The sequence below is a fragment of the Sinohyriopsis cumingii genome, chromosome 2, assembly GCF_028554795.1.
Source record: "Sinohyriopsis cumingii isolate HCF-2022 chromosome 2, ASM2855479v2, whole genome shotgun sequence".
NCBI classification, from domain to species: Eukaryota; Metazoa; Mollusca; class Bivalvia; order Unionida; family Unionidae; genus Sinohyriopsis; species Sinohyriopsis cumingii.
The window spans coordinates 165,350,686-165,364,021 of NC_142962.1; the positions used below are offsets into that span (position 1 = coordinate 165,350,686).

Below are 13,336 nucleotides of genomic sequence, written 5' to 3' on the forward strand. Positions count from 1 at the left end.
GTTCACTGGGCTAACAATTGAAAAGGAATACAATATTGTTGATAGTAATAGTAAACGAAAGAGGTTCAAGCAGGAAGAAAAATTCCAATGGGTTCAGGCAAACTGGGCATGGAAAATTTCCATGGTTTAAAAACAGGTTGGGCAAGGAAAATTTCCATGGTCACAGCCAGTCAATAAAAATATTGTGCAAAGAATTTCATGCATTTATTTGGACAAATCAGGTTCACAGAAATCAATATGTTAACATGTTGACCTGTCAGAATATTAAACCATATTGTATGTAAAGAGATTCTACTGTGTGATAAACTACATTACATTATGTTATCCAATCTGTGTAATCTGTCCTCAGTGTTACACTTTTATATATCATGTTATCCATTCTGTGTGAACTTTTCTCAGTGTTGCATCATGTTTTCCATTCTGTGTGAACTTTTCTCATTGTTACACTACATCATGTTATCCATTCTGTATGAAATTTTCTCAGTGTTACAGTACATCATGTTATCTATTAATCTGATCTTAATATTACATTGCTTTGCATCATGTTATCAATTCTGTATAAGCTGTGCACATTATTACACTACATCATGTTATCCATTCTGTGTGATCTGTCCTCATTATTACATTACATCATGTTATCCATTCTGTGTGATCTGTCCTCAGTATTACATTACATCATGTTATCCATTCTGTGTGATCTGTCCTCAGTATTACACTACATCATGTTATCCATTCTGTGTGATCTGTCCTCAGTATTATACTACATCATGTTATCCATTCTGTGTGATCTGTCCTCAGTATTACACTACATCATGTTATCCATTCTGTGTGATCTGTCCTCAGTATTACACTACATCATGTTATCCATTCTGTGTGATCTGTCCTCAGTATTACATTACATCATGTTATCAATGCAACTCCCTGCTTATCATATTCATCTTTGGATTGTGTATATTCAACTCTGTTTTCCATGGAGGGGGTTAATGCAACTCCCTGCTTACCATGTATTAACACAACTCCTTGTTTGCCATGGATAGTATCAATGGAACTCCCTGTTGATCATGGATGGTGTCAAATGCAACTAACTGTTTACCACATCCATCTTTTGATGTTATTAATGCACTCCCTGGTTACCATGGATCGTATCAGTGCAGCTCCATGGTTACCATGTATGGTATCAATGCACTCCCTTTTTATCATGGATGGTATCAATACACTCCCTGGTTACTATGGATGGTATTAATGCACTCCCTGGTTACCATGGATGGTATTAATACACTCCCTGGTTATCATGGATGATATCAATGCACTCACTGGTTACCATGGATGGCATCATTACACTCCCTAGTTACCATGGATGGTATCAGTGCAGCTCCCTGGTTACCATGAATGGTATCAGTGCAGTTCCATGGTTACCATACTCAAGCCCAGGGTCAAGATCACATAGAAATTGGCATTGTGGCATGGCTGAATAGTTTTCATTTGTTTATATTTCCTAATTCCCTTGATGGCAAATCAATATGAAGCCAAATATAATTCATTCAGAGGAATGCTGACTCAGCCTTTTGACTTTGTTTTATTCCTCTGTGTCATTAAGGCACAGTAATTTCACAAATATTTCTTACAGATCTATGCTGATGACTGCATCTGATGTCTCAGCCATCACCAAACCCTGGGAGGTACAGAATAAGGTAAGAATATGTGAATGCCTCTATAATCAGTTCAGTGCAGAATAAGGTAGGAATATGTGAATGCTTCTATAATCAGTTCAGTGCAGAATAAGGTAGGAATATGTGAATGCCTCTATAATCAGTTCAGTGTAGAATAAGGTAGGAATACAAGAATGCCTCTATATGACCCAGAACATAATAAATTTTATTATATATACTCTACATTTGTTTCTCAGTGCTGAACTTTCCACTGTTTGACAATCAATACAAATCATATGTTAATTTAAAATAACTTAAAAGATGACTTCATGGTGAAGTTCTTGTCATAGGTTCACTGGCATTTCTTGAGAGGATGGACAGTAAACAAACCAACATGCAATGGAATACAGATTTCAGGGGCCCCAAGTGGCCAAGTGGTCTAAAGCGCTCTCCATTACGGATCACTGCCATCTCACCTCTGTCGACGTGGGTTCGAGTCTCTGATTTGGCCGATGTGGGTATGTGAGAAAGGTTGCCATTAGCTTCTTGTGGGTTGGTGGTTCTTTCCGGGGTTTTCCCAGGTTTTCCCTCTACCATTAATACTGGCCTCCATGTATAGCCTATCATGTGCTGAAAAATGGTGTTAAACACTACAACAACAACAGATTTCACTTCCTGATTATCACAAAGACCTTATTACTCATTGTATACTTTTGCCGAAACACACACAGAAAACCACACCATAAGCTCATATTCTAAAGGATAAACAATTGCCATTAAATCCATACCAAGAATGCCTAAATCTAACTCTTGTATCATCACCAAAAGGAGACAGGAAACACTGCTTAAAAATAGACCAGGACTACATTCATGGGTAATGAACCGGAACTAATCAGGTACTGAACCAGAACTAATCAGGTACTGAACCAGAACTAATAACTGTGATCTGATTCCTTATGCCTCTATAACAAGACCAGTACAGAATAAGTTACGAGTAATTAAATGCCTCTATAATGAGACCAGTACAGAATAAGGTACAAATAATTGAATGCCACTATAATGAGACCAGTACAGAATAAGGTACAAATAATTGAATGCCTGTATAATGAAACCAGTGCAGAATAAGTTATGAATAATTGAATGCGTCTATAATGAGACCAGGACAGAATAAGGTACATATAGATGAATGCCTCTATCATGAGACCAATACAGAATAAGGTATGAATAATTCAGTGCCTCTATAATGAGACCAGTACAGAATAAGGTACGAATAATTGGATACCACTATAATGAGACCAGTACAGAATAAGGTACAAATAATTGAATGCCTCTATAATGAGACCAGTACAGAATAAGGTACAAATAATTGAATGCCACTATAATGAGACCAGTACAGAATAAGGTACAAATAATTGAATGCCACTATAATGAGACCAGTACAGAATAAGGGACAAATAATTGAATGCCTGTATAATGAAACCAGTGCAGAATAAGTTATGAATAATTGAATGCCTCTATAATGAGACCAGGACAGAATAAGGTACATATAGATGAATGCCTCTATCATGAGACCAATACAGAATAAGGTATGAATAATTCAGTGCCTCTATAATGAGACCAGTACAGAATAAGGTACGAATAATTGGATACCACTACAATGAGACCAGTACAGAATAAGGTATGAATAATTGAATGCCTCTATGATGAGACCAGTACAGAATAAGGTACAAATAATTGAATGCCTCTTTAATGAGACCAGTACAGAATAAGGTACCAATAATTGAATGCCTCTATAATGAGACCAGTACAGAATAAGGTACGAATAATTGAATGCCTCTATAATGAGACCAGTACAGAATAAGGTATGATTAATTGAATGCCTCTACAATGAGACCAGTACAGAATAAGGTACGAATAATTGAATGCCTCTATAATGAGACCAGTACAGAATAAGGTACGAATAATTGGATACCACTATAATGAGACCAGTACAAAATAAGGTACAAATAATTGAATGCCTCTTTAATGAGACCAGTACAGAATAAGGGACAAATAATTGAATGCCTCTATAATGAGACCAGTACAGAATAAGGTACGAATAATTGAATGCCTCTATAATGAGACCAGTACAGAATAAGGTATGATTAATTGAATGCCTCAATAATCAGGCCAGTTTAAGCTGGTTCTACAAATTTGTGATGTCATACATATTCAGACTTTTGTGTCAGATGTGCCATTTATTTAGTTTATTATTTTTTTAAAAATAGTTGTATACAGCTTTAATGTATGAAATACTTGCAGAACTTACACCGTGAAGCTTGCCTAACTGCCCCATCTGTAACCTGGTCTCCTCAATAAACAGTCCCCCTTTGTAGCCTGGTCTCTTCAATGAACTGTCCCGTTTGTAAACTGGTCTCTTCAATAAACTGTTCCCTCTGTAACCTGGTCTCCTCAGTAAACTGTCCCCTCTGTAAGCTGGTTTTCTCAATAAACTGTCCCTTCTGTAAGCTGGTCTCCCCAATAAGCCACACTCAGTTGTAACTGGTCTCCTCAATAAACTGGCCCCTTTGTAAATTGGTCTCCTTTATAAATGGCCCCCTTTGTAACCTGGTCTCCTCAATAAACTGGTCACATACATCTCTTCTTCAGTCACTAAGGATTGTTAAGCACTGACTGCAGCATACGCTGTCTATGCATGATAGGTAAGAGGGAAACAACAGCATTGGTCAACATTGCCAGTTGGGTGGAGTGGGGGTGGGAGTGGGAGGGGTACTTGATCCTTGCAACTTTTGTTGATACATGATAATTACAATCTCCTTTGTCCTACAAACCTACATAGTTATTTTTAAAATAGCTTTTAATATTATTTGATGTTATATCTTAAGAATTCAGATAAGATTAATACATTGATGAAAAACTGTTAATGTAAATCAAGTTGACATATAGTATTTACATGCCTCAAGTTGGAGTTGCCTCCCTTTCTGGATCAAACCACAAACAACTGTCATAAACAAGACAAATACAATTTTTTGCACTCATAAATCACCTGAGTCAAATGCATCAATATGGTTGCACTAATTGATTAAGATGGCTACTTTAAATGTCAACACTTTTTTCATAGCATAAGGCAGTGATGACTTAGTACAAATGGCAATGATGACCTAGTACATGGCAATGCTAATTTAGTACATGGCAATGCTGACTTAGTACATGGTAATGCTGACTTAGTACATGGCAATGCTGATTTAGTACATGGCAATGCTGACTTAGTACATGGCAATGCTGAATTAGTACATGGCAATGATGACTTAGTAGATGGCAATGATGGCTTAGTACATGGCAATGAGGACTTAGTACAAATGGCAATTATGACTGTACAAATGGCAATGACTTTGTACAAACTGCAATGCTTAATTAGTACAAATGGCAATGATGACTTAGTACAAATGGCAATGAGGACTTAGTACATAATTCAATAAGGACTTATTACATAATTCAATAAGGACTTATTACATGTGACAATAAGGACTTAGTACATATGGCATTGATGAATTTTAGTACATATGGCAAAAATGACTTAGTACAAATCTGTCATTTGTACTAATAAACACAACATACAGCAGTTACACCATCCAGGACACTAGATCCTGATAAAAAGAATTAAAAAAAATACACACTGACAAGAAAAATGAAAGTCAGAAAAAAACACTTTTGCCAAAAGCAAAACATTAGGATGTATCTACAAAAAATGAAGCTGATTTACATCAAACTATTTTGACCTTGTTTAAAATAAACAAGGCCAATTTACAGCAGAGTATTTTAGACTTGTCCATAGCTGCCAACCCTCACGATTTTGGCGTGAATTTCACGACCTTTTCAGCGATTCGCAGATTCAAGCCACAAGCAAAAAATTCACGAATTCTCCAATTCTCAATTATTTTAATCTTTAATAAAATAACTGATTTCCCATTAAGCACTAGTCATGATATTGGCAGTTGCTGAAATGGTCCGATACTGCTGGTCGCAATACTAGTAGAACTACAGCTGATTGGTACAGTTGGCCCGGTAGCAAGCATTTTAGCCTGTTTTAATCTATATGGAATCAGGCCACAATTAGTACCACGAATGTAGTTCTAGTCTATTTTTAGAACATTTTTTTCCTCTCTCATTTTGTTAGTGATAGAAGAGATTTATTTATGCATTTTTGGTAGGGACTTAAAGATAATTGTTTATTCTTGAGAACATGAGCTCAGGGTGTGGTTGTCCGTGTGTATTTTGGTAACAGTGTACAGTGAGTAATAAGATCTTGGTGATGATCTGGAAGTGAAATCTGTGTTCTATTTACATGCTGCTCTGTTGACAGTCCAGCATCTCAAAAAAGAGCAGGTCAGCCTTTAGCAAGAACTTCACCTTGAAGTCATCTTTGAAGGTATTTTAGATTAACATATGATTTGTTTTGATTCTCACACAGTGGAAAGGTCAGTACTGAGAAACAAATGTAGAGAACATATAGTATAATTAATTGTATTCTAGGAGAGTAGTTTTACAAATGCTTTTAAGAGAAACTTAGGCCTAACCGGAATTTTGCTCCGCGCTTGCGTCACCAACACTGATTTGAATTACCATTAGGCATCACATGTAAGATCTTGAAAATGGCTTCACCACCAAGGAAAAAGAAATGTATTGCTCAAAAAGTGAAGTTTAATTTGGAATATACAAAATTAGCCATGCATTCTGCCATTAAACATTGATGTACATCATGCTTTTTGCACACAGTGTGCCACAAATTTTAGTACTGGGCATGGTGGTAGAGACGATGTGAGGAAGCACATCGGTTGCAAAAAACATGTACAAAAATTGGGAAAATTAAGAATTTGCAGATTTCAGCTCTGGAATATTTTAAGCCATCGATGGAACACCTGAAAGCTACCAACGCTGAAGCATTATTTGTGAGTTTAATTGTTGAACACAATCTACCTTTATCAGCTGGAGACCATGCTAAACATTTGTTCCAACAAATGATCCCAGACTTGAAGATCACTTTCAAATTTTCCTGTGGAAGAACCAAACATGCTGCAGCTCCTGTGCATTCCTCACAGCAACAGAGACAGTGAAAGAGTATTTTTTCTAGTGAGGAAAAATAAGACAGACTTTATGGCCCCCTTAGGTGCAGAAATTTTGTCAGCAATTTTAGTCTCCAAGATCAACCAGTAGGCAAGAAGTCTAAACTGTTTTGAAAATAAATTTACGATCAAGCAGTTGAGGAAGTTCAAGTCTGCCGCAGTATCATGTCTTGATAAATAACAAGTGAAGTTTATAAATACCATAATAAATCGAAATACAGATATATTTCTGCATAAATGTAGTGTTTTAGTTTTATATTGCGATCTTGATATAGTGTAGTATTGATGATCAGAGTGGATGGAGTTATTGTCATGGTATTTTTCACTATTTCATGTCCAAATTTTGCTACTTTTTATCCCTATTTTCACTAATTGCAAGCCTGGAGGGCTGGCAGCTATGCTTGTCTATAAGAAACAAAGGTGATTTACATCAAGGTGTTTTGGACTTGTCTACAAGAAACAATGGTGATTTACACTTACCTTAAAGGTGTTTTGGGCTTGTCTACAAGAAACAAGTCTGTTTACATCAAAGTATTTTGGACTTGTCTACAAGAAACAAGTCTGTTTACATCAAGGTATTTTGGACTTGTCTACAAGAAACAAGTTTGATTTACATCAAGGTAGTTTGGGCTTGCCTACAAGAAACAAGTTTGATTTACATCAAGGTAGTTTGGACTTGTCTACAAGAAACAATGGTTATTTACATCAACCTATTTTAGACTTATGTAAAAGAAACAAGGCTGTTTCACACTGAGGTGTTTTAAACGTGTCAGCAAGAAACAAGGCTGTTTCACACTGAGGTGTTTTAAACGTGTCAACAAGAAACAAGGCTGTTTTGCACTGAGGTGTTTTAAATGTGTCAACAAGAAACAAGGCTGTTTATACCAAGATGTGAAATTGGTATTTTTCATGTACTATAATCAACAAGAGGCAACTAATCACTTAATTAATTTCTATGTATAGTGTCAAAGAACCATTAAGTGTATAGTGTCAAAGAGCCATTAAGTGTATAGTGTCAAAGAGCCATTAAGTGAATAGTGTCAAAGAGCCATTAAGTATATAGTGTCAAAGAGCCATTAAGTGAATAGTGTCAAAGAGCCATTAAGTGAATAGTGTCAAAGAGCCATTAAGTGAATAGTGTCAAAGAGCCATTAAGTGAATAGTGTCAAAGAGCCATTAAGTGTATAGTGTCAAAGAGCCATTAAGTGTATAGTGTCAAAGAGCCATTAAGTGTATAGTGTCAAAGAGCCATTAAGTGTATAGTGTTAAAGAGCCATTAAGTGTATAGTGTCAAAGAGCCATTAAGTATATAGTGTCAAAGAGCCATTAAGTGAATAGTGTCAAAGAGCCATTAAGTGAATAGTGTCAAAGAGCCATTAAGTGAATAGTGTCAAAGAGCCGTTAAGTGTATAGTGTCAAAGAGCCATTAAGTGTATAGTGTCAAAGAGCCGTTAAGTGTACAGTGTCAAAGAGCCATTATGTGTATAGTGTCAAAGAGCCGTTAAGTGTATAGTGTCAAAGAGCCATTAAGTGTATAGTGTCAAAGAGCCATTAAGTGTATAGTGTCAAAGAACCATTAAGTGTATAGTGTCAAAGAGCCATTAAGTGTATAGTGTCAAAGAGCCGTTAAGTTCTAAACAGTGTTTATTTTATCCCAGAAGTACTTGTGACCACTGCCATCACAGTCAGTTGACTCTTTTCACATTTGAATTGAGAAAGGCATATCACATTTACACTGAAATCCAATTGAAAGATAAAATATCAATTGTACTTAACAAGACTTATTGAATTGGCATCTATTTCATGCAGTTTTGCCACCAGTAGGCATTTGCCAAAAGCTAAATGATGAATATTTCTTGGTATAATGTGTTATTATTTGAGAAAATTATTCAAAATATAATATTTTTTTATCAAAGTTTTCAAATTTCATAAGATAAGAATTTCAAACTTGTTTGCACTAGCTGGCATTTTTTACAGTAAATTGAGTGATATATATCAAGTTTTAATTTGCAAAGTTCAATTGTGATTTTTTTAATGCTAAGAAAATGTTTTTTTTGCCTGCTCCATAAGGATCCGTATCTGTGTTATAGACTGGTTTACAAGTTATCTGGGCACACAAAAATAGGAAATGGTCTGGTTTGGTCCTAGCAATCATGTTATAGACTGGTTTACAAGTTATCTGGGCACACAAAAATAGGAAATGGTCTGGTTTGGTCCTAGCAGTCATGTTATAAACTGGTTTACAAGTTATCTGGGCACACAAAAATAGGAAATGGTCTGGTTTGGTCCTAGCAATCATTTTATAAACTGGTTTACAAGTTATCTGGGCTCACAAAATAGGAAATGGTCTGGTTTGGTCCTAGCAATCATGTTATAAACTGGTTTGCAAGTTATCTGGGCACACACAAATAGGAAATGGTCTGGTTTGGTCCTAGCAATCATGTTATAAACTGGTTTGCAAGTTATCTGGGCACACAAAAATAGGAAATGGTCTGGTTTGGTCCTAGCAATCATGTTATAAACTGGTTTGCAAGTTATCTGGGCACACAAAAATAGGAAATGGTCTGGTTTGGTCCTAGCAATCATCCTTATGCCAATTAAATCTATTTATACTGACCACCTCCATAAATTTGCCAAAATTGTTCATCTCAACAGCATTTGATTTACTTCAGCTCTGCATTGTTTTATAATGGATTTGTGAATAGCAATCAAACAAAGCTTTGGAAGATCAAAATATCTGAAATATTGCTCACATCATAACTTGAACTGAAATACGTTTCCTTTACTTTACTTTCAAAATTTTCCTTTGCTGTCTTGCAGATTTTTTTAAGTTAGCAAATTGTCTAAGATTTAGATAGTACTCACATTAAGTCACAGTCAGTATTTCTTGGGTTCCTTGTCTGCATCTTTTCGTGAGCATACCATTCATCAAGGGCACCTGCCAGACCATCATTGTGGCTTCAGGAAAGGATGAGGTGCCAGTGACATTGTGTTTTGTTTGCAGCTTGTGAACTCCAGGTAAACTGACAACAGCAGAACTCCAACCTGTACATAATATTCATCAACCTAACAAAGGCTTTAGTGCAGTCAGCCATGAGAACCTAGACAGATCAGCAATTCCATGATGGCATGCTTGCTTGGTTGTAGATGGTGCTGAGTTATCTGAACCATTCCCATCACTAGTGGAGTCATGCAAGGTTGTCTGTTAGCCCTAACACTCTTCAGCATGATTTTCTCTGTCCTGCTTTCTGATTCCTTCTGTGACTCTGACACAGGGATGTGCAGCCAGTAGTGAACCAATGGTAAGCTAATCAACCTGAGAAGACTACAAGCAAAGACGAAGTCTCAGGAAGTGACTGTTATCTACTATTTGCTGTTCCCTGAATGCCAGATCTGAGCCTGACATGCAACAGAGTATTGATCATTTCTCTTCAGACTGAGACAATTTCAGTCTCACAATCAATATCAGGAAGACAGAAATCCTTCTGTAGAGCCTACTGTCAGAGTAATTGGCCAAACATTCTCCTTGTGGTGGACAAGTTCACCTCTCTTGATAGCATATGTCATGTGCAGTCCACATTGCTGATGAAACCAATGCCAGACTTGCTCAAGCAAATATGACCTCTTGCAGACTACATGCAAATGTGTGAATTCAGAGGTATCAGTTTACAAACAAAGGTGAAGGTCTACAAAGCCATTGTGTTGCCAACCCTGCTGTATGCATGCAAAACCGGGGTGGTGTAATGAAGCCATGCCAAGAAGCTGAACCATTTTCACATGGGCTGCCTGTGGAAACTAATGAAGATAAGATGGTAGGACAGGGTCCGAGACACTGAGGTTCACACATGAGCAGGCATTCCAAGCAACCACACTCTGCTGATGAAATCATAGTTGAAATTGGCAGGCCACATCACCAGAATGTAGCCACTACTGAGGAAGATCTGTAGTAAGGAGTGAAAATGATCTCAGGGTAGTCAGAATAAGGAGGAAAAATGATCTCGGGGTAGTCAGAATTAATGCCTCAAAGATTCCCTCAAGTCATTTTTGAAAGACTTCAACAGTGACACTAGACTGTACACAGGATCACTCCACCTGGCAGAGCCTCATCCATACTGGACCTACAGAATTTGAATGGAAGACAACTGCAGAAGCAGCACAGATACATGATTAGTGTAATTCACAGAAAAGTAGCACATCTTCTATTGATCAAGCAAACCAAAATGTCCTGTCAAGTGTGCTACAGACAATTCAAATCACATATTGGCTGAATCAGCCAGATGTGCTCATAGGAACCAAACCAGTCAGCATCAAACTCGAAGGATGAACAACAACAACAATAACTCACATTAAATCACAACCAATATTATATTTTACCTTGTCTAATCATATTAATAATAATAATAATAATAACAATAATGAGGACTTTGTATAGTGCCTAATCTTTAGAAGCTCTAAGCGCTTTACAACATTAGACAACACCTATAACATAAAAAACATATATAATGATATGATTACAAAAAACAAACACCATGAAATTAGAAAACAAAAAAACATGCTGAAATATTTAAGGTAGGAAACATTATTAGGTCTTTAAGTTTGTTCTTGCAGTCAGAATAAGTGAGTTTTAAGAGCACTCTTGAATGGGATCACTGTGTTTTTGTGTCTAAGTTCAGTGGGCAATTCATTCCACGTTGCTGGGCCCGGGTATGCAAAAGAATGCTGTCCATATGACTTTGTTTTCATAGTGGGAATAAATAGTATACGATTGTCAGAAGAGGAGCAAAAGTATCTTGCTGGTGTGTACACATGGGTGAGGTCGGATAGGTATGTTGGACTGGAGTCCTTCAGTGAAACTTAACACAGAGAACAAATTTTGTGTTTGATTCTGGATTGAATGGATAGCCATTTTAGGGTACAGAACAGCTGGGAAGTGTTCTCTGATTGTGGTACTTAAAGTATGAGCTGTGTTTTGAACTTTTTGAAGTTTCTGGAGTAGATATTGAGATGAACCAGACGGAATTGAGTTACAATAGTCCAGTCTTGAAAGTACTAATGAACACACAAGTGTTTTAGTGGTATCAACTGAAAGATATTTGCGAATTGAGCTGATGCATCTCAGCTCAAGATATGAAGCCTTGCATATGTTCATGACATGTTGGTGCAGTGTTAGAGTACTGTCGAGAGTAACACCTAGGTTTCGTACTGATTGTGTGAATTTAATGTAGGTGTTGCTGATATTTAGTGTTTGAAGTAAAGGATGTGAATGAGAAAGTCTTTGTGTTGTGATCAGAATGGCCTCAGTTTTATCATCATTCATCTGCAGCTTGTTACATGTTATCCATGATTTCACATCAGAAATGCACCTCTCTATACCTTGGATGGTAGCATCAACTTCAGTTGGGTGGCTAGATTTGTATATTTGGGTATCATCAGCGTACATTTGGTGAGACACTTGAGAGCAGATGCTGCAGACAAATCAAGGAGGGTGAGGACTGTAATCTTTCCACTATCCAAAGCAGAGAAAACGTCATTAGCTACTTTTAGAAGAGTAGTTTCAGTACTGTGGCAAGGGCAATATGCAGATTGTACATTACTAAAAAGACTGTTTGAATTCAGATGAGATACAAGCTGGGATAGAACAACCTTTTCTAAGATTTTTGATATGAATGGGAGATTAGAAACTGGGCGGTAGTTCTCTAAATCATTATGGTCTAGTGTTGGTTTCTTCAGCAGAGGCTTTACAAAGGCAGTTTTGAAAAATGATGGAAATTCCCCTGATGAGAGAGAGGTATTAATAACATCAGTTAGTGAAGGCAATACTGGATCTAAGCACTCAAGCAGCAGTGATGTTGGAATTGGATCAAGTTCACATGACTTTGGTACACTCTTCATCAGGATTGTACATACGAAATCCATAGAGACAGGATCAAATGCTGCTAATGGTTGCCACTCAGCTGTATGGTGGTGATGAGTCAGTTGAAATTTTGGTGTCAAGCTTATCTCTAATGGTTTGTACTTTGTCATGGAAGAAATTTGCAAATATGTCTGGAAGGTCAACTGGATAGAAGGTAGTTGGAAGTGGTGTAAATTTGTTCCTTGACATTAGCTTGTTAGTAATCTCGAAGAGCTCTTTGCAGCTGGAACTTTCCATGATCTTAGTAGTGTAGTGGGCTGATTTCGCTGCATGGACTATATTTGTGACATTCTTCTTAGCGGCTTCATAAATTTGCTTATGAATAGTGAGTCTGGTGGAAAGCCAAAGCCTTTCAGCTTCATGGCAGTCTCTTTTAGCCACAGCCTGTATTTCTTGGGTATCTTGTATACTCATTATGTCACAGCCAGTATTTCTTGGGTACCTTGTATACTCATTATGTCACAGCCAGTATTTCTTGGGTACCTTGTATAATCATTATGTCACAGCCAATATTTCTTGGGTATCTTGTATACTCATTATGTCACAGCCTGTATTTCTTGGGTACCTTGTATACTCATTATGTCACAGCCAGTATTTCTTGGGTATCTTGTATACTCATTGTGTCACAGCCAGTATTTCTTGGGTACCTT

At 37.0% G+C, this 13,336-nt stretch overlaps 1 protein-coding gene across 1 annotated transcript in view; it reads left to right on the top strand.

The window, feature by feature from the left end:
- The window catches only part of LOC149806247 (dual 3',5'-cyclic-AMP and -GMP phosphodiesterase 11-like), a 365,100-nt gene that overhangs the window by 343,639 nt on the left and 8,125 nt on the right, over positions 1–13,336 (top strand). Inside the window, exon 18 of the mRNA XM_089935456.1 lies at positions 1,628–1,691. Within this exon, the coding sequence (XP_089791582.1) occupies positions 1,628–1,691 (64 nt within the window). The remainder of the gene's footprint in view (positions 1–1,627; positions 1,692–13,336) is intronic.